This window comes from Nycticebus coucang, chromosome 3, assembly GCF_027406575.1.
Source record: "Nycticebus coucang isolate mNycCou1 chromosome 3, mNycCou1.pri, whole genome shotgun sequence".
Taxonomy (NCBI): Eukaryota; Metazoa; Chordata; class Mammalia; order Primates; family Lorisidae; genus Nycticebus; species Nycticebus coucang.
This window is the reverse complement of record NC_069782.1, coordinates 120667747-120689538: the sequence shown is the minus strand read 5'-3', so window position 1 is coordinate 120689538 and position 21792 is coordinate 120667747. Positions and strand designations below refer to the sequence as shown.

At 37.4% G+C, this 21792-nt stretch overlaps 1 protein-coding gene across 3 annotated transcripts in view; it reads right to left on the bottom strand.

Moving 5' to 3' along the window:
* Positions 1–3078: 3078 nt before the first annotated feature.
* The window catches only part of PCGF5 (polycomb group ring finger 5), a 128233-nt gene continuing 109519 nt past the window's right edge, over positions 3079–21792 (bottom strand). For 2 of the 3 annotated variants that reach the window (XM_053583968.1, XM_053583967.1), the window contains exons 9-10: positions 16186–16245; positions 3079–8758 (exon numbers count right to left, since the gene is read on the bottom strand). In XM_053583968.1, the coding sequence (XP_053439943.1) occupies positions 8711–8758; positions 16186–16245 (108 nt within the window). In that variant the 3' untranslated portion in view covers positions 3079–8710. The remainder of the gene's footprint in view (positions 8759–16185; positions 16246–21792) is intronic. The other variant, XM_053583969.1, reaches the window with a different exon arrangement.

Here is a 21792-nt window from a genome sequence, read left to right as displayed (position 1 = left end):
AGGATCTCTTGAGCCCAGGATTTTGAGGTTTCTGTGACCTATGACACAAAGGCACCCTACCCAGGGCTACTGATTGACTGAGACTCTGTCTCAGTCTCAAGTTACCCACTTGTAACTGCTGCTATTGTCTTTTGGGGGACCTAGACTCTATGCTTCAGGTTTGTAGTCCTCAAACTTGGTCCAAATAAACTCTCTACCTACATTTGCCTCTATTTTATTTTCCTTTGGGTAGACAGTAAGGAGAAAAACCGGCTTGTAGGTGGTGCAGGGCTTTGTAAGGATAAAGTAGAATTTGTGGAAGGAGCCAGGGCTGTCGGAGGAACAGAGCTTGGTAGGAAAAGTAGGGTTTGTTGGAGGAGCAGAACTTGGTAGGACAGTAGGGCCTTACAGGAGAAGGTTTTTGTAAGGAGGAGGGAATTGTAGGAGTGGTGCTTCCTGCGGAGAAGTAAGGCTTGGTGTGGAGGACAGGCCTTGGTAAGGAAGAGCAGGGGATTATAAGGAGGAATAAGGCCTTGTGAGGGTGAGCACGGATCTGTAGGAAGAGCAGGGCTGAGGGATTAGTCAGAGGAGCAGGGCTTTGCAGCAGCAGCAGGGCCTTGGAGGAAGGGCAGTGGGGCTTTGAAGGTGCTGCAGGGCTTCCTAGGAAGAGCAGGCTTGTTCCACGAGCGGAGCTCGGTAAGGATGAGCAGAGCCTTTTAGGAGAAACAGGCCTTCCAAGGAGGACCAGAGGCTCTTCGGAGAACGGGGCCTCCTAGCAGGAGCACTGTTTTATGAGGAAGAACAGAGAATTCCTGAGGAGCATGGTTTGTAGTGTTGCAGGAAGACAAGGCCCAATGGAGAGAAAGAGCACCCAAACACCATGTTTAAAAGAGGAAGGGCTTTACTCCAGCCAGTGGAGTGATGGCAACCCAGAGTCCCGAAATGGCCTGGCTCCACAACTGGCTCATCTCCTTTTTATCTCCAGTCAAAAAGTTCCAGCCCACAGGTACCTTTCTTTTTATTCCGTTTGAATCAAGCTGGAGAAGTGGGCTCCAGCTTTTATAAAATCACGGGCTTTTACAGTAGCAGAAGCAAGTATTAGTTTCCAGATCCCAGGAAGTTAATTTTCTACAAATTCCTAAGAACTGAGTCACCATAAGGAGGACCTCGCAGCTATGTCCCAGCGGCCCCCTGGGGAGACCTCTGTTCTCTTAGACCTTGCCTTTTCCAGGTATCTTCTCTCAATAGGAGAAGGGCTATTTAAGGAGAAACAGGGCTTGGTTGGTTCTAACTGGTACTGGAGAAACTGCCTACGTTAAGATAATGTAAGGCCATATGGCAAGAGGAGTGATAAAAATATGGTTTCTGTAGAGGTATGGAGATAGTGGAAAGTTAAGAAGCTTTTGTTCACTAACTTCCCTCCTGCTATAACTGCTTACGAGCGGGTGTCTTTGACAGGAGCAAGATTTGTGACTTCCCCAACCACTTCTATAGATGACATCACTATTGTAAAACCTAAGTCTGGTCTTTGAGATATCTTCCAGACTTTGCATTGGGGGTGGGGGTGGGGGGGCCACGGGTGGGAATCCATCTAACAAGTTCTGCCAAGTCCCACGACAATGTCCCACGTGGGGACTCCTGTTTTCCAAAACCATTCTGCTCAGTGCTGTGAGTTTAATTCTAGCCAATCAGCAGACCCTGTTCCCTAGTCCTTTGTTTGCCAAACCACCTTTTAAAAATCTTAGCCCCCAAATTCTGAGAGAGATGGATTTGAACAATTACTCTCATCTCCTCACAGGGCATCTTGTGATACTAAACTCTTTCTCCACTGCTACTCCTGCTGTCTTGGTATATTGGTCTTTATTGGGTGGTGGACTCAGTTGAGGAGGGACAGTGGTTGTTGTGTGTTTATCTTTTCTGGGCATGATTCTCCATTTGATTGTTAGGATGGGTATCCTCGAACCCCAAATTCCAAGGCAAGGGTTGGAGTGTCAAACAGGGCTCTACATGGCTCGCAAATTCCCCAGCCACATAGAAAGCAGAGGCCGACCCCTGGCCCTCTCAGGCCTAGCCTGAATGTAACATCTCTCCGTATCAGTGGTTCTCAACCTTCCTAATGCCATGGCCCTTTATACAGTTCCTGTGGGTCGTGACCCACAGGTTGGGAACCGCTGCTTGGTATCCTTCCAAACAGGTGGAAAGACCAGAGCTGTGGCTATGCTGCCAAACACTAAGACCTGGGGAAACCATGACCTCTTCTCTCAAATGGAGGTGTGGCAGATTAATCAGGTCATAAAACTACTTCCTCTTCCTTGTTGGGACATGGCTTCGCTAGGTCTTCCAGCTGGCTTGCAGTTGGGTGAGGCCACATTTTGGCCAATGACATGTAGATTAAAGTAGTATGTGCTACGTTTTTGATCACTTCCCTTCTGTAGTGCCTGGAAGAGGGTGGGACTGAAATACCAAAGGAAGCCAAACTCTACTCAGAGGAAAGCTACTTTCCCTGTCTCACTGAAGGACTGGGGTTTCTAGTTACCCCCATGGTTTCACTGATACAGATAAAACTTTAGGCATCAAAATAACAATTGGACAGGGACAGAAACCATCACAACCGTCCTGACTCCAATGTCTCACTTTAGCCTAACTAGAATTCCTGAGACAAGGATACAGAGAAGACATTAGTAAAACACTTAAGTTCTCTAACTAGCTGAAGTTCTCTGTCTTTCAATTCACTTGGGCCTTTGGTTCTGAATTATTTTCAAAAAGATTCGCTGCATTTGATTAATGAAACAATTCTTGCAGAGTGTATGTGTGCATATACACCTTAAATATTATTTAAACAGCTGGAAACCAATGGGGAGGTCAGGGAAAACAAACCATCACTGACCCCCCCCAACACACAAACACACATTGTTATGTGACTGTTTTAAGGGGCAACATACCATCTCAAGACTAAATAGATAAAGAATCTTTAGAAAATGTTTATGATCTCAAAACTCAAATTCCAAGACAATTAGCTACAGGAATAAGTACTTAAAGGAGACATTTTTAACAAAGGTTGCAATCTACAGCTATTAATAAAGATGACAAACAACAATAAATTATGCAATCAAATTTTTAATAACAAAGATACTATATTTTTTTAACATGGTCAAATATACTTGGCTAAGTCCAGATTTAAAAAACAAAAAAGTATCTAGCCCAACAGTACAATCATACAGCTTTGTACAGAACATTCCATAGATCAACAGAAAATACATTTCAGCACAAAAATAAAAAATATTTAAAGAGAATCTCTAAGCAGCATTTTATTTCTGCAAAAGACATATCTTGTACTGATTAAATATCTACAAGTGCTTTTCCTTTACAAAAATACATATATTCTTAATAGACTGAGTCATTAACAATGACCCGGTAATTCTTTCACTTCAATTTGAATGATTTATAAGCTAAATCTTACAACCACAAAAAGGTTTTTATTTGTATTAAGATGTTACCACTTTTGACAAAAAGCTTAAAATATTTTATATTTCAAAGGAAAATTAGCAACATAACTTTACAATATATTCTATGATAACTTTATTTATTGTGAGGGCTACTCTATTAAAAACCGATGATCTCTGTTGTTGCTCAGATGCAGGAAAGCAGCAGAACACTGGTACTCCCCCCACCAGCTCTTGTCGTGGACAACTTCATAAGGACACTTAGGCCCCCAACCCCATTCTAAAAATTACAGCGAAAGAAAACTGACCCCAAACAATGTTAGGCTGATCCCATTACATTTTTAATGTGTAGAACTCGTGCTCCAGTGGACTGTATGGATAATTAGTCTGTTTGCTATCTCCACATTACCCAGAAACATTTAATCTTTACTTGTACCAGACTGGCTTCTTATTGCATGAAGCTCTATAAGATGGAAGAAAACTAGACCCAGTATTCGACATGTATCTGTTTCACTTGATTCTAGATTAAAAATAATTAAAATTAAAAAGCATTTCTGAAATATCAATGATTATGCCCCTTCATAGAAAAAGGGGCATAACAAGTATACAGACACATTTGAATGAGCATCGAAAATAAATTCTTAATTTTAAAACTTTCTGAAGAGGAAGTGCTCAGGCATCTTAATTCTATTTGAAAAAATGAAAGCAAGTAAAAACGTCAGTGATAAATGTATTAAACATAGAGAATCACTTTGAAATTACTGGAAAAACATCAGTGCAAAAAAAAAAAAACAACAAACCATGAAATCCTGTACTGTATATTTAAATCCATTTTAATAAAACTTCAATCTGATGTTTTTCATCAAAATATTACTGACCTAGGTTTATCTAGTAAAACCAGGAATAGTTTATTTTGTGCCTTGAAGGGGTTTGAGTCTCTACGGTATTTTTTTCAATTTTTCATAAATCAGATTTAGCAGACATGTTCCTTATTGTTCCCCAAACTACAGTACTATATATCTTAAAATAATAACATTTCAAGGTTGGTTGGTTGGTTTCTGACCAAGAAAATTAAAGTTATGGCAAACTCATTTTTGAAGTTTCTATAACCAACCAACATCCTACTGGTATACAGCTTAGCTTGCTGGAAGTCTGATGATAAACCCGACAGAGCATATAAACACTCTGGGTGTGTACCAGTTTTATTCTACCCCAGCAGATTTGTCTAGTGACCTGTCAGAAAGACTTTAAATATGAGCTTTACCACTAAGTTGGCCCACAGTATGCATTCCCAAGAAGAAACAGGGAGGGGACTAAACTTCCCCTTGAACAAGCTTTGTTCTATGACCCCATTTTACCAAATTTGGCTGTATGGCTAAATTCTAATAACAATAAACTAATTGCTGAGATGATGGCTACTTCGTAAAGGGACCTGGGGAACTGCAGGCCCTTATGAAAATTTTGTTTCTGAAATAGAAAAAGCACTTCCTTCTACAATCCAATAGCATGTACTCTTTTCTACACAAGTAAGCACAACAGCACATTTACCAAAGTCTGTCTTTAATAAAATTGCTCACGTTACAAAGAACCCAGGAGCCAAATAAGCTTCATTTTAGTTTATACTGCCTCCATGAAATAAAAAGCTTCTCAAATTAAAATTTAAAAATCTCAATTTTCTTTTCAACGTCAGTATTTCTCTCACTTTCATCCATAGGGAGGCTATTTGTTATGTTTACCTCTTCCTCACCTTTGAGAATGTCCTAAAATTTGTCAGATGGTGCTGGACAACAACGAATGTATTTGAAAGAAAGTGTACTCTGATTATTGCAAGAAAAATCTGCATTTGACTGATCTCACCAAGAAAATTCAGTTTAAAGCCTTTCTTTGGTGATATTTCAGAAATTAATCAAGGTTATTGCCTAACTACATAAAATTAAATTGCAATCCTAAAATTTCTAACCTTCAAACTGTTAAAACTGTCTCTCCAACATGGTTATTAATTAAGTAAAATGTCTTTGGTGATATTTATATTCTTATGAAAATCTTAAAAAAAGGATTATTCTAATTTACAAGAGCCTATTTAGATATGAAACCATTCATAAGAGACAGGTACAGATAACTCAAACTTTATGCAGTAAATCTAAAACAGAAATGCACTTTAGCAATGAGGCACTTTCTCTTAAATATTTCAATAAAGCTAAACAGTTCATAATATTATATAACACTTATTTTTTTCCTAAAGAATCAGTTTAAATTTGGATTACATTTGCATGTATAATATAGTTGAGCAAAGTCATTACATTTATAAAATGTGGCACATTAGTATGGGACAGATTGAATAAAGAAATATCAATGAATAAAGAAATAATGTACTTGTCTGACAGTAGCTAAGAGACATTACCCAAGTTACCCACACTCCTCATCAATGAGCCTTTTAATTTATCTTTCATATTCAGAAGTATCTTGTTAATCTAGAGAAAAGGGTACATTTTGATTTCTCTATTAACTGATGTGGTTACTTCCATTAATGTTTATAAACCACACGCATTCTTTATATCCAAGGTTCCTGGACCCTTTTGTATCTATGATTTCTAAGCTAGACAAAACAGATAATAAAACCTTTTATGGAAGTAAATTTCTTTCAGTTTATTGCTTAAGAAACAACAGATTGAAGAAAAACATTTAGTTTTTTTTTTCTCTGCTTTTATGGATTCAGATGATTATTCCTATAGGTTATTTAAACAGTCTTTTATAAGCACCCTAAAATTACAATGCTAACCACAAAAGTTTCTGTACCTGGTTTCTAGCAAATCCTACAACCTGACTTAGCTGGGGATATAGTGTATAACTAGATGTGAAAGTAGTCCCATACTCAGAAAGTCATAGTTGAAACATACCAAAAGAAGTTGGTTGAAGAAGTCTGTGGTTCTAGTAGTAAGAATACCTATTTACTCAAGTCCATCAAAAAAAGTGTACCTTTCCCCAAATGACAATTGATGCCTTTCTTTATGTGAGGTTTTCACATGTTTTGGCACATATTCCATTGTGTTTCAATAAAAATGTTAATACATTAATAGCAGATAAAGGAATTTTATATAAAACTAGTCTCAGTTCCATAATTGCTTCCTATGTATTTCCTGGGAAAATAGTCAAATGATTAACACATATGATCAGTCAATGAGCCAAATTAAAAAAGATTTTGTAGACAAAATTTATTTATGGCCGTAAGTTTTGGCCAGAGAACCAAACATCCAAGTCTCATTTGTGGTTTTAAAAATGTGCTCTAAATTGTTTGAGTTATTTAATATTAACTTTCACGTGCGAAACGCTGTATCACTGATGTGTATGTGACAAACTTACGATATTTAAAAGTTCTCAAGGATGTCTGGGAACTGGATTTTGCAGCATAGCTATAGCTAGATCCAAATTTAGTTTTCTGGTTGAGTGTAATGGTCTTTTTCAACCTTTTATATAGAGATAATGAAAATCTGCCTTTAAATTCTGCTTGTGAGCCCTCCCAAGAACAAACACAACCTAACAAAATGAAGTTAAAGTATTGCCATAACCTTTTCACAAAAGTCAGAACAACTGAAAAATTTAATAGATATCTTGACTTGAAAAAAAGATGTAAGGAAAAGATAATTATGAAGTTTTTGCTTTATAATGTGAAATGTTATCAAGATTTAGCTGTATTTTATGATTCTTAGAGTTGTACAATGTTTTATTTCTGAGAAGCATTTTGAAATTCAGAAGGCATTAATTTGTGATACATTTTACTAGAAAATGTGTCATGTTTACCGCATATACAATATAAAAACTATGTGTGTGACACACAGATTGTGCTCATGTTAGATTTCTAGAACATATTTTTCCTTAGTTTAAGAGGTTAACTTGTTTGTTTCAAAGCAATTAATAGAATAATTTCTAAAGAATTTTTTGAAAACAACTTTAAATTTTAAAAGATTTAAAGCCAAGTTTTTAATATAATTTATGTTGACAAGACTTTCTTTTGACTTGCACACTAACTCCAAAATGAATGGAAGACTTAAAATGCAAAACACAAGACAGCATCATAGATCTGACTCTAATGAACTCACATATAAAATGATAATCCTATTTCCCCCTGATTACTACAGGATCTAAAATAAAATACCCTTAAACCATTAATTTTGGTTAATGTTATTTATCTTCTACACTGCATTTATTCTATTTTATGCATACAGTTTGGAAATGTAAAAGGTAACTAATAGTTGTAATCTCTAACTGTTTTGAGATTTTTGAAATCCATAAAATAGCTAATGTTATGTGCTCTAAAATTCCTTATATTTAAAATTATAACCCTCTGCATGCCACAATAACATATACTAAGGCCAACTTAAAAAGAGAAACAATGCTCATTAAATGAGAGCAGCAATGTAATGAATGATACATACATGGAGTGGGCTATACAATGACGGTTCATGAAGCAGCACCCACTTGTCATAAGGCATTATGAAAGAAGATTAACCTTACTGACACATTAATTTCATTAGAAGTAAAGGTGATCAGCTGCCAACATTTCGAATGGTTGTGAATCTAACTTCAGTTCTCCAAAAAAGTCGCATACATTTTCAATCTGGAGGGCTAACATGCCTTCCTTGTGCAATTAGTAGACGACACACAGACAGATATTCAGAATGTCTACAACTGTGATGTGCTCTAATGTTAAAGAATAATTGAAATTCTTTGCAAACAGACCTGCACACTCAAAAAAGAACAGTTTTTTTTTTTTTTTTTTTTACACAAAAAGCTTATCAGGAACAGGACAGTGGCTCCAAAACCACTTTTCTAAATATATTTCCATACAAAATAATTTCAAGATATAATTATTAGTTTCTTGTACAGTACTCTATTTAAACAAGAATTAATAAAATACTAAGTATGTGAAAACTGCAACACCACAAAGATTGAGCCATTTTAACTAGTGTAATTAAACATTAGAACAATCTTGGAACAGGCAAGCAAAATATTCAGAAGGCTAAATCATGGTTGCACACCGATTTCAGCTAGGACTTACACACTGTGAGACAGCACAAATATCCTATGCAGACGGTTCAGTAGCAGAATGGCACTTGGTTTGCTCTTAATAGAAACAACATGAATGTAATTTGACAATTTAGAGATAGACAATGGCCTTATTTGCATGCTGAAAGTCTGGTCGTGTCCCTCTAGTCCACACACCGTTAACTGTGCAATCTGTTGGCGAGTAAACAGTGCAGGATTCATCTCTGAGATTTGGGCCCCTCGGTCTAACCGAAATCAATTCTTGGTCGATACTGCAATACCATAGGGTATGACTATAAAATAAAGACAGACGATGAATAGGAATGTTTACATAAAAACAACACCAGTTTATATACAAAAGACTGTAAGAATTTGGGCTTATAATTTACAATATTTTCTGGTACCAGTGATAATACCAGGATAATTTTAACAGTTACAATTTATATTATCATTAAAACTATTTCTTTCAATTGCCATTATTTTTCTAGAATCAGTCAAATTGTCAGTAACATGCAAAAGAAGTTCAAAGGCCTACAGACATCACATCAGTCTTGTACGTGACCAATGGCTGTGCGACACTCAGGGCCAGGCAGTTCCCTGTGGGGAACTGGAAGTTACATGCCCTGCTTCCAGGCACTCAACTGGTAGCCCTGTGACGCTGAACAAGACAGGCCGCAGGCTGGACTGAACCAGTGCTTCTGTGAGCAGGGGCTCACCAAGTCACTCATTCAACAGGAGACCCCCACTGGGAATTCATGAGACTGGAGTAGTGTTCACAAATCACGTTTCTTACAAGTTTGATGCTGTTTTTTTTTTTTTTCTTTTTAATATTCAAAATTTATTTTAATAGTTCTTTACAAATATTGAAAAACAAGTAATTACATGAAACCTTGAGGGTGCTGCCTCTTTTTAATAGTTGACACATTAAATATTTGTACTCGACTATTACATAACACAGTGGAATACAGTTCACATGTTCATGTTGCTCTGTGTAGAAAAGGTGTCACACTCAGGCCACCATACAGTATTAGAAAGGAAACTGCTTCTTCTGGACAAAGACATAAACCAAGCCACCTGTGGATCTGTTTTCACCATATTAGACAGAGCCAGAGCATCACAAAGTCAGAAAGAGTCTGGAGAACAACTGGTTTTCCTTTTCTTAAAGCTGTGCATTTTCCCTTTTAAAACAAAATTTGAGGAGCTGCTTCTATGAAATCAAGAAAGCGCTGGGATGGCCACTGACTAACGTTTCTCCATCTTAGTGTAGGTGGGTATAAAAATGCAGTAAAGAAATTTTGAATTCATACAGATGAAAAATTACAGAATAAGATTCCACAGCCCTGAAAATGACCATTTCAGTGCTTATCAGAACTATGCTACAAATTAAGGAGACTTAACGTCGGAGTCTCTTCTACCACTCAGCTCAGGATGGAAGCAGGGGCAGGAGCAGCAGTGCCCAGGGCCTCGCCCTCCCAGCTGCGGCAGGACGGCAGATGCCACCTCCAGCTGTCTGAGGGCTGGAGGAATGGTCTCAGAATCTCTCAGGTTTTCTGTGGTCGAACACCTTGATTCTACTTTTGTTTTTGTTTTTATTTTAAACTTTATTCAGTCCCCTCTAATCAGATTATCTGTATTTTACTACACTCTCTGGATGTTTCTGAAGTTCAGCCAGATTCTGAGATCACTAACACAGATACCCTGGATGTCTTCACTGATTTCCACTCGACCTCACTCGACCTGTAGCTTGCCTGTTCACACTGTAATAAACTTCTAGATTTGCTTTTGATTCCTGAGTCTGTTGATCGTGCACACTTTCTGCAAATAATTAAGGCACTCATTTAGAATACATGAGTCATATGCAGATGTGTCCAGCCGTCAGTTCTACTAGGGTTGAAGGTGCAGAGTGAAACAGCCTCATTGACAATGGCTAAAAATAGTTTATAGTTTTCCCTTCCAAATAACCATTTGTATTTGCTCTACAAGAAAATATGAAGTTTAATAATTTTATTGAAATGTGCCACAACACTATTTGTAAAGATAAATTTTAAAAGTTGTTTTTGTGTTCTGATTTCCTTTCTGAAGTAAAATGGCACTGCGCTCACTGTAACGAAATACGGTCTCCCTTCACCTCTTAGTGAACAGACCCACAGTTCAGTGTTTCTAGTCCTCAAGTCTCGTTATGTCATAAAAATAAACAACAGACACTATGAAAGAGTATAATTCAAATGTGATAATTTTAGAAAATGATGAAATGGCCTTTGCTTGATATAATTTTTTCCTTAAATTTTTTTTAATCATAAAAGTAACTTTTCACTATAGATTTGGAAGATGCAGAAAAACACCAAGAAAAAAGAAAATTATTTAAATCCTACTATCTAAATTTAACTACCATAATAATTTGTCTATGCTTTTCTAGTTATATTATCTACATTGTTTCTTTTCTTTTTTTTTTTTTTTTTTTTGTAGAGACAGAGTCTCACTGTACCGCCCTCGGGTAGAGTGCCGTGGTGTCACACGGCTCACAGCAACCTCTAACTCTCGGGCTTACGCGATTCTCTTGCCTCAGCCTCCCGAGCAGCTGGGACTACAGGCGCCCGCCACAACGCCCGGCTATTTTTTGGTTGCAGTTTGGCCGGGGCTGGGTTTGAACCCGCCACCCTCGGCATATGGGGCTGGCGCCCTACTCACTGAGCCACAGGCGCCGCCCTACATTGTTTTTTTTCAAAACTTAAATCACACTAAATGTACTGTTTGTGTCATTTAAAAATTCTGTCCATTTAGAAACATATTTCTAAATCATTTATGTAGTCCTATGTGATAAGTAAAATAGTTTCATGGGCAGATTTTAACTTGGAGCACAGATGAACAGTTCTGAAAATTTTTTATTTATTTAATTGCTTTTTTTTTTTTTTTTCATTTTAGAGACAGGGTTTTGCTATGCTGTCTAGGCTGGTCTTAAACTCCTGGGCTCAAATAACCCTGCCACCTCAGCCTCCTGACTAGCTGAAACTACAGGAATATGCCACCAAGTAATTTTTAATAGAGGTATATTACGCTATTATAGAAATAAACTGTAAGATATCAATAACTTTCCTTTTGACATACATTTGAGTTTTCCTTCTTTTTCTTTTTTTCCAATTATATATTAATGTTGATCCAATAACCTGTTTCCCCTCCAGGATTGATTTCTAGAAGTGAAACTGCTGGTTCGAAACAGCATACTTTTTTTTTTTTTTTTTGAGACAGAGTCTTGCCCTTGGTACAGCGCCCTGGCATCGTAGCTCACAGCAATCTCAAACTCCTGGGCTCAAGCGATTCTCTTGCCTCAGCCTCCCGAGTAGCTGGGACTACAGATGCCTGCCACAATGCCCAGCTATTTTAGAGACGGGGTCTCACTCTTGCTTAGTCTGGTCTCGAACCTGTGAACTCAGGCAATCCATCCCCCTTGGCTTCCCAGAGTACTAGGATTACAGGTGTGAGCCACTACACCCGGCCCAGCATACACCTTTGAAAAGGATTTTTGATAAATACTAGTATACTGGTATTTTTCAAGAAAGTCATTCTATTTTACACTTCCAAAAGAAATTTGAGTGCCCATTCTTCCATACTCTGATCAATAATGGGAACCATCCTTTTACTTCTTAATTTGGCAACTTAATAAGCACAAAATGGTAGGGATTTTTTTCATTTCTTCATTTTAAAGAAGTTACTCATCTTTATAGGCTTATTAGGCAATTGTGTTTCCTTCTTTTGTATTTTTCCTCATTTCTCTATTGAAAGCTGGGCTTTTCCTTAACAGATTTGTATGAATCCTTTATGTATTCAGGACATTAAACTTTTCTCTATTGTGTATTGCAAATATTTCCTTAGCTATGATATTTTTGCCATACGCTTTTCAATATGAACAGTCAACTTGATCATTTTAGGTACAATATGAAAGGTCAACCTTACTCTGAGATCAGTTATTGAATTATTATTTTCTTCTTGATCTTTTATGATATTATTTAAAACATTTATTGCCTTAAGCCAGCAGAAACATGCATTGACGTATATGTGAGGTATAGACTGAATACCCCCTCCCCAATAATCTCAGTACAATTAACTAAACCAAGCCCTCCTAGAGCCACACCTCACTGGACATTCCACGTCCGAGTGCACTGTGACCAGATGCCTGCTCCTGTAACGTCCCAGCTCCAGCACCACTGGCCTCCTTGCAGTGACACCCTCACTTCTCAGGGCCTTTGCAGTGTGCTCCCCTGGCCTTCAGTGCTCTATCCCAGGAATTCACAAAATAACTTCTCTTTCGGGTGGCGCCTCTGTGGCTCAGTGGGGAGGGTGCCGGCCCCACATACCAAGGGTGGCGGGTTTAAACCTGGCCCTGGCTGAACTGAAAAAAAAAAAAACAACAACAAAAAACAAAAAACTTCTCTTTCTTCTGAGTGACAATCATCACCTCAAAGAGGCCTTCCTTTGACTGTCGTATCAAAAATATTCTATTTATCTACAACACTATAGAATCTTGTTTATTTTTTGCTGCTAATGCCATTCAAATGTAAGTTCCACGAGAGAAAAGATTTCTGTTCACTTTTATTTCTGTATCCCCAAGGGCTAGAAGAATGCCCAATACATATTAAATGCTCAATAGACATTTGTTAAATGAATCTTTTTTTCTCCATTGTTTTGAAATACTCTTTTTATAGACTCATATATTAGCTTATTCCTAAGCTATACTTTTAATTTACAGCCTATGTTTAACACCATATCCTATTTTAATTGCTTCAGCTTTAAAATACACTTTAGCATGTGGCAGTGTACATTCCTTGTCATTAATCTTTTTAAAAATGTGATGAGCAGAAGCACCTGTTTATAGTTCCCGATGAACTTTAGAATGACTGATCAATGACTGGCCACATTACACCAGAATCTGGCAAAAGTGTGTTTGGAATTACATTTGACTTAATTTAATTGTGCGAGAACCTATATCTCTATGATATTTTATAAACTATTTAAATTTCTTATGTACAAAGTAGAATTTTGGATATATATGAGAAGTTTTTGTTATTAGAAAATATATCCTGAAGTATTTAGCAGCCAACTGTGCTGATACCTGCAATTTGCGTCCAAATGGTTCTAACAATTAAAAAATACACACACACACACACACACACACACACACAGGGTATAGGTGGGGAGAGGGGAGAGTGACTAATCAGGTAAGAAGACGGGATGAGGAAGGGAGGGGAGGAGGAGGCAGAAAATATAGCGAAATGTTAATCGGGAATCTAGCTAAAGGCAAAGGACATTCTTTGTGTAATTTCCTTTTTGTTGTTGTTGTTCAAAAAATTTCAGAATAAGCTGATAGGATTTAACATTGAATTCTGTCAAACGCCTTTTCAGGATCTACTCATGATTTTTCACATTGTGTGTATATAAAATGTTTATAATACATATTTTTAAAATATCCCCCCTACTATTAAGCCATTTTTGCATTTCTGATAAAAGTACGATTAGGTTTTGTTTTTTGCTTCTTCTAGTACATTATGTATCATTTTGTATTTACATTCAAAATAAGAGACGGTATTAGTTGTCTTATTTTGAGTTTTCTGTCAGCTACCATGTTTATGGTACCTTTGTGAAATGAATTCCATCTTTTTCAGTAATCTGAACAGTATGTATAGCTTGGGAATGATCCATTCCTTGAACATTTGAGAGGATGTAACCAGAAAACCCTTTAGGTATCCTTTGAGGAAGTTAAGGTGGCAAATAAATAAATAAATAAATAAATAAATAAATAAGAAGTTAAGGTGGCGTCCTATTAACTCTAAGTTCCATCCATTAATGAAGTCCTGAAGAAAGAAAATGAAAGTTATGTGGATTTGGAAATCTGATCTTATTCCAATTGTTCTCTACTACTCTGGGTCATGATTTAAGGATTGTCATTTCTAAGGAAATACACAGACATCAATAACCAAGAGCAAGAGCAGACAGCCATGTACGTATGGGTTACTGCTGCCCCAGGCAGGAGTCATTACGATTCATCATTCCAAAATCAGCTCTGAGGCTGAAGCAGCTGAAATAGCCACACACTTCAGATATAGAGAAATCTTACCGGGTTGGTTAAATTATTTATTTACCTCTCACCCTTATCTGCATAATGTAAACAAAGGACTGAGATTTCCCTTCCTACAATTTTGGTCTTTATAAATGGACTTGTTTTCCTATTGCTGAAAAACTATGACTTATAAATTGTGTATCAAAAAGGCACACATTTTAATGAGGGCACGGGATTCCCACATCATAGCACTGACAAAAAGACTGAAGGAAACTCTAAATAAATTGTTGGGTAACCATTTTCAACTACTGATTTGAGGTGATACATTTGGTCCAGCCCAAAATAGTAATACTGGAGATAAGTCTGCTTGTTAAGTTTGTTATATAATTACAATTCTCCCTTCTTGCCTCTAAGGAAATAAGGATGAAGACTGCCTTAATTACTGAGATAAAAGAAATAAATGCTATGATTAATCCACAGGATTAAAGTTGATCATCAATCATCTCTGTACCTGACAATAACCCTAACTATACTTTAGTCTGTAGTCTATTTCTCAAATTTTTAAAATGTATTTTTATTAGTTAAACTTTTCTTAGATACATGTTCGATACATGTCTCAGCACATTATTAAATTAGCTCACTATCATTTCATTATTAAGAGGAACCCAAGTAAATTACTTAAGGCAGGGTTTGGTGACCAAACTCAGAATCATCTGTTGCTGTTATTCAGATTCACCTAATTTGGCATTTTAGATTTTACTTGTGGATGAATGAATCATTAAAAAAAAAATTGCACTTACATAAAGACAGAACATCCCAATCCCACTTGGGGCAGAAATTTCTTAAGGGCCGAAGCTAGCAATTATTAAAAATTCCTAACTTAGGGTGGCTCAGAGGGTAAGGCACTGGCCCCATATACGGAGGGTGGCAGGTTCGAACTCGGCCCCAGCCAGCTAAAACAGCAGTGGCAATTGTAACAAAAAATAGTAGGGCATTGTGGGGGGCGCCTGTAGTCCTAGCTACTTGGGAGGCTGAGGCAAGAGAATTGCTTAAGCCCAAGAGTTGGAGGTTGCTGCGAGCTGTGACATCACAGTACTCTACTGAGGGTGACACAGTGAGACTCTGTCTCAAAAAAAAAAAAAAAAAATCAAGGGGCTCGGGACCTATGGCACAGTGGTTACCGTGCCAGCAACATACACGGAGGGTGGTGGCTTCAAACCCACCCTAGGCCAACTAAACAACTGCAAAAAAAAAAAAAAAAAAGAAAAAGAAAAAAAATAGCTGGGCATTGTGGTGGGTGCCTGTAGTCCCAGCTACTTGTGAGACTGAGGCAAGAGAATCTCTTGAGCCCAAGAGTTTGAGGTTGCTGTGAGCTGTGATGCCACAGCACTCTACCAAGGGAGGTATAATGAGACTATCTCAGGAAAAAAAAAATTCCTAACTCATAAATAATGGCCTTAATATTTACCGTTTCATTTTAAGTTCAGTAAAATTAGATAAGTCAGAAAAACTAAAATAATGGGAGATGTAAGTTGAAAAGATGTTTCTGTAGCTCAAAGAACTATTAGTGTTATCAAGTCAAATGTCTTAGACACTTGTGTTTGGGGTGAAAGCGATCACCGTCGCAGCATTGTCGTGGTCATATGTACAGTCGTGAGTGCCTCTTACCTGATACAAAGGGCCATCCTGAGAGCAGACTTGCGAAGCTGAGCAGTTCAGACACCGAAACTGCGGAGGAGATGAACTCATCAGATAAGAGGCATCCACAACTGGATACATATTTAAAACTGATTTAAAATATTTTAATGTCAAACATAAGAGGCAACATGTTAATTTTAAATGAACACTTTCCAAGAATAAGGTATTTGTTTTTTGGGGAAAAAAAAGATTTTAAAAACTTAGTGACTGGTTAAATTTAGCTTGAAGTAATTTTAGTATCTAGATATGAGTTCTATTTAATAATCTGAAAACACCAAAGTGGCGACCTACCCTCCCTTTCCATAGCCTTACCAGATACTAATTCCTGGGAAAACCCTCACTTGTTGAGTACGTGAGGGTACTCTCTTTTTCCCATCCCTTCCTGGGATCAAGCTCTCAGATCCCCTTTCAACTACCCCTGGAAATAGTACTGCTCAAGGAGGTGGGTGCTCTGAAAGGGGCATGGAACTCTGCTCAACCTGTACGGAATCTGTTTTCAGTTGTTTATTAGATTCTTTATATTGTATAGATTAGACGTTTAGCCTCCATGACTGGTTTAATAGCATTATACCATAAGCTCCTTGAACCTATATTTTATTCATATTTTCAGTCTTAATATCTAAGGCCCAGAACTGGCACACAGCAGCCACTCAATGTTTATGAGTAAATTAGTGAGTGAATTATATGTTAAAGTTATTGAGTAGATTCATTTATAAACCCACTACCTCAAATGGGTTTTACCATTCACATTAAAAAAGTCATTCAAATGTTAATTTTAATAGTATGTTAAACACATTAAATATAAATGCAATTTTAATTGTAATGGAACTATAAAACAAACTGTATACGTCAAAATTTTGAATATATGAATTCAACATTGCATATTCTTCAAAATGGAGAAGAAATCAAGTATCTAAAAATGTGAGGTGTAAATTAACCAGGATGATTCTAACATCCAGAGCAGGTTGTTAAAGACATACTGTAAAATATTATTTAAGTAAACAATTGATTAACACAAATATCTTTGTTGCCTTTTGAATACAATTTCAGAAACTTTCTATTTCCCCAAAAGACTCTGGCCATTTTCTCTCTGGCAGTGAGTCCCTGATCTGGGGCACAGCACGCATGGCGCACTCGAAGGACCTCCCGGCACAGCTAGCCTTTGCAACCTCCTTTCTCCCTGCAGAGCTCCCCAGCTCTGGTCCACATCACACTTTGCTAATGATGCAAGTCCCAAATAGTATTCAACAAGAGTAAAGAGGAAAGGAAATTTCATTAAGAGATTCTGTTTCTTTCTATTAATCTCTTTGCTATCAGTCAAGGTGGATATGTTTGCTTTTTCTAAAACTGCCTGATGACGCAAATAGAGCAGTGACTTCAGGTGCTGGACTGGCAGAGGCCACAGGAAGAGACAAAACTAAGCAGGATGATCTGGGAAAAGGGTGCTGTACTGAGAGTGGGCACTCAACTAAACCTGAAAAGCCACAATGAAGAGCTGAGGCTGAAGACAGATACTGATGGTAAACCCTCAGGGATGGAGCTAAGTAGGAGAAAATTATCAGAATGAAAGTTAATATATAAGGAAGTAATAAAATAAGGTTTACTTATGTCAGGCACTCTAAGAACTTTAGTAAATAATATTTCATTAATTCTTACTAAACTTTCTAACATAAAGATTGTTGCCCAAATTTTAAGAATCAAAAATCTGAGGCAAAACTAGGAAGCAGGACACAACAGGAAAAAAACAGCTGCAACATCTAATAAAATTTACATTCAGAATACAGAGTTCCTACTAGTAAATACGACAAGACAGCATTATAATAGGAAAAAAAGGCAATGCATGTGAAAAAATATTCCCTTAAGAGATATAAAACCAGTAACATGCAGTGCTGGCAAGGATGTCAGAAAGTATTATTGGTATGATTGTCAATTACTGAAGCATTAGAGAATCTGTTATTACCTATTGAAACCTGAAAACATGTATAATCTGTTATAAATTCACTTCTGGGACTCTAGCCAATAGATATGTTTGCAACATGTGCAAAAAGATACGTATACTGGAATATATATATATGTGTGTGTATATTTATATATATATATATATATATATATATATATATCATTGCTTGTAGTGTTAAAAAGTTTGAAAAAAATCTAAATGTCCACCAAAGGAGTGTATTAATCAAATTATGCTACAACGACACAAATGGAATACCATCGACGTGTTAAAAAAATTATTTTCAAGTTTACTGATTCTCTTTCAGACATACTATCAAGAAAAAAAGGTTGTAGAATAAGACACATGATTCTACTTATGTTTCAAAAAAATGTGATGATCACTGGCACGATTACGACACGTATAAAGAGAATCCATGTATGTAGTATTACACGGATGATCAGATCAGGTGACTGAGTCCCTTCCAAACTGAGATTTGAATGTGTAATTCCACACCATCGACGTATAGATATGGAAATGTTAGTCACATTTCCTAAAACTCTATTACTCACTGGCTGATCCAAAGATCAGATGCGTTGGCATCTCTTGGAAGTTTGACAGAAATGCAGTATTTGGGGCCCAACTCCAGATCTATTGAGTCAGAATCTGCGTTTTAACCAAGATCCCACATGATTTGAATGTGTGTTAAATTTTGATAAGCAATAGCTTTTTTGTTATGGTACATTTTTTCCCCACTTATGATAAGCAAAAGATTAACACCAACCTTGAGTATAGAATCTTGAGGCGGCAATACTGTCATGAACTCAAAAATTTGTAAGAGCTAGGTAAGTCTGTGTTTGTTTTGATTCCTAAAGATAAAAATATTTCAGAAATGTATCATATCAGAGATAAGGATATAAGAAGAGCAGGGACTATAGAAAACAGGCTCAGCCTGAAGTGGAACTGCCTGGGATAAAAGAAGGCAGCAGCACAGAATCCAGAAGGTGCAGGGAGATACCCCATTGTTCTGGATAAATGGAGGCAAAATCCATTCCCTGAGATTCTTCCTAGGATCCTAGAAATATGACAAGGAAAAGGGATGCCTGGAATATGGAATAACCTTGTCTGAGGCAAAATATTATGGGCAGAGGGTGGAATCCAATCTGAGAAGGGAAGAAAACGACAGATTTATCAGAGACAGATGAGGAGCATGGAACACGTGAGGTGACGCCCCACCGCACAGAATAGAATTAAAAAACTGCAGGCATGTCGATTTCAGCCACATCAATCTAGAAATCTAACTTAAGGCCAGTCAAGAGAAGAAATGGGTAAAAGTAGCCAGCACAATTTAAAAAAATGCAACAAGAGATTTCACCTTAACAGGTACTGATACAATCGTAAAGCAACCTAGAAGGCCCAACTATTTGCCTTCTAAGGTATGTTTGGAATTTATCCAAACTTACCCCAAAGAAAACGGACAACTGAAGGATTTAGATAGGGGTGTTATATGGTCATGTTTTTATAAAAGCTAAACTATGTAAAGTGTAGTACTGGCACAGAATAAGACCTGCCCAAAAGAAAACAGAATGTCCAGAAGCGCGCACACGTATACACGCATGTGAACATGCACGCACACAGGGACCTGGAGACCAGGGCTGTCCACAAAGTGCCCAGGCATGGATAACAGTTTTTTTTCATATTAAATGAAAAGGCTGACATCTTAAAACAGGTGAGGTATATAGATTATTCAACAAAGTATATTTCTAGTTAAAAAAAAAACTTAGAAAAAATGTGTCTTAACCTTGTGTGTGTAAACAAAATCAATCCCACGTGGCTTAAAAATTTTAATATAAAAAAGCACCAGAAGCACGTGAAAGAACCACGGGGTGATGATTAGTTTAGGAAACATGCTGACCCAGCCTGTGGCAGAGCCGCTTAGCCAGTAGACAGAGGGACATGCTGCCACCCGGCTGTCAGGGAGAGAGGTGTGAAGAGGCAAGAGAGCAAGGAACCAGCCCGCGAGGCTCCCTCGAGGAGGGACAATTTTACTGCTACTGCGGCCTTTGTCCATGTCACTCCAGCTGGCGGAATTCATTCATCTATTAAAATTATTATTTGATTGGAACCTAAGCAAAAATTTAAAATTTGTTTAATAGAAAACAAATACAAAACTGAGACTCAAATAAGTGAAAATTACTTTTAGGATGTGTTTTGCATAACTAACTAGGGCCTTGTAAGAAAGAAATATCAAGTACACGCTGGGCACTGCTCTAAGTGCTGGAGATTCAGCGGTGAACAGACAAATATCCCTGCCCTCAGGTTACATTTTACTTGGGAGACAAACAAGAGGCATATGTCAGACAGCAGGAAATACTCTGGAAAACAATAAGGCATTTTGTATTTTAATACACATTAAATCGTGTGTTTCACATATTAAAATGACAGGCAGCGTGAGCAACTGTGGGAGGGGATCTTGTGAAGGACAGTCAGTGGTAGTAGGCAGAGAACACGCAGGGGATGGCCGCCGACGTTTCTCTCACATGAGGTGAACCTAGTCACGATCTGAAGCACTGAGACACTGAGTGTCCACTGAACTATCAAAGAAAGCTAAAATCATATTCACTAAACATTAACAGTTTGTGTAACTGATATTCACTCATTGATTGTGATGGGTAAGAAGGATTTACTATTTCTGTAATATGTACCTGGTACCAGGACCATCTTGGTTATAAGTATTAAAATGAAGGTGATACACGTGCAACCGTTCAAAAAAATGATAAAATGAGGCCAGGCATGATGGCTCACGCCTGTAATCTTAGCACTTTGGGAGGCCGAGGCAAGTGGATTGCTTGAGCTCAGGAGTTCGAGACCAGCCTGAGCAAGAGCAAGACCCTGTCTTTAAAAATAGCTAGGTGTTGTGGCAGGTGCCTTAGTACCAGCCACTTGAGAGTCTGAGGCAAGGAGATCACTTGAGCCCAAAAGTTTGAGGTTACTGTGAACTATGACACCACAGCACTCTATTGAGGGCAACAAAGTGAGGCTCTGTCTAAAAAAAGAGAGAATAAAAAAAGCCTATAAAATGACATAGAAAGTCAAGTTGTAAGTTACCAAATGCAAAGACAATCAGATTTAACTGATGAGTTATTCAAGGGCACACAACTAGTGGTGACTTGGTTCTAGCATATAAACGTTTCCTCCTGCCCTTGAGTTCTTTCTGCTAGTGGCTCATCCACCCTCAGAAAGAAGGGGTCATCTAAGTAGGACTTAAATGAAAAACACATTCTGATGTAAAAAGTTAGGTGCTTCTTATCAAGACATTTCTGAAGAAAAGCCAAATAATCTACCCACTGAATAGGACAAAAAGTGATGAAGTTTATTTTATAATAGTTCTGTACATGTTTACTTTCAACATAGGGTTTTGAGCTATTGTAACATGGCAAGCCCATGATATCTGAATTCATTACTACTTATCCTATGCGAGGTTAAATTTTTTAGTTTTATGTTATTTTTATAATTAATTTACATTTCCTTGAGATAATGTAATAAAATCCAGGATACAGAAGAGAGTATGATCTATCATAAACACCACAGAATCTTAATGTTTAGTCATATACTCAGATAATGAAGAGAATTTCTGGTAG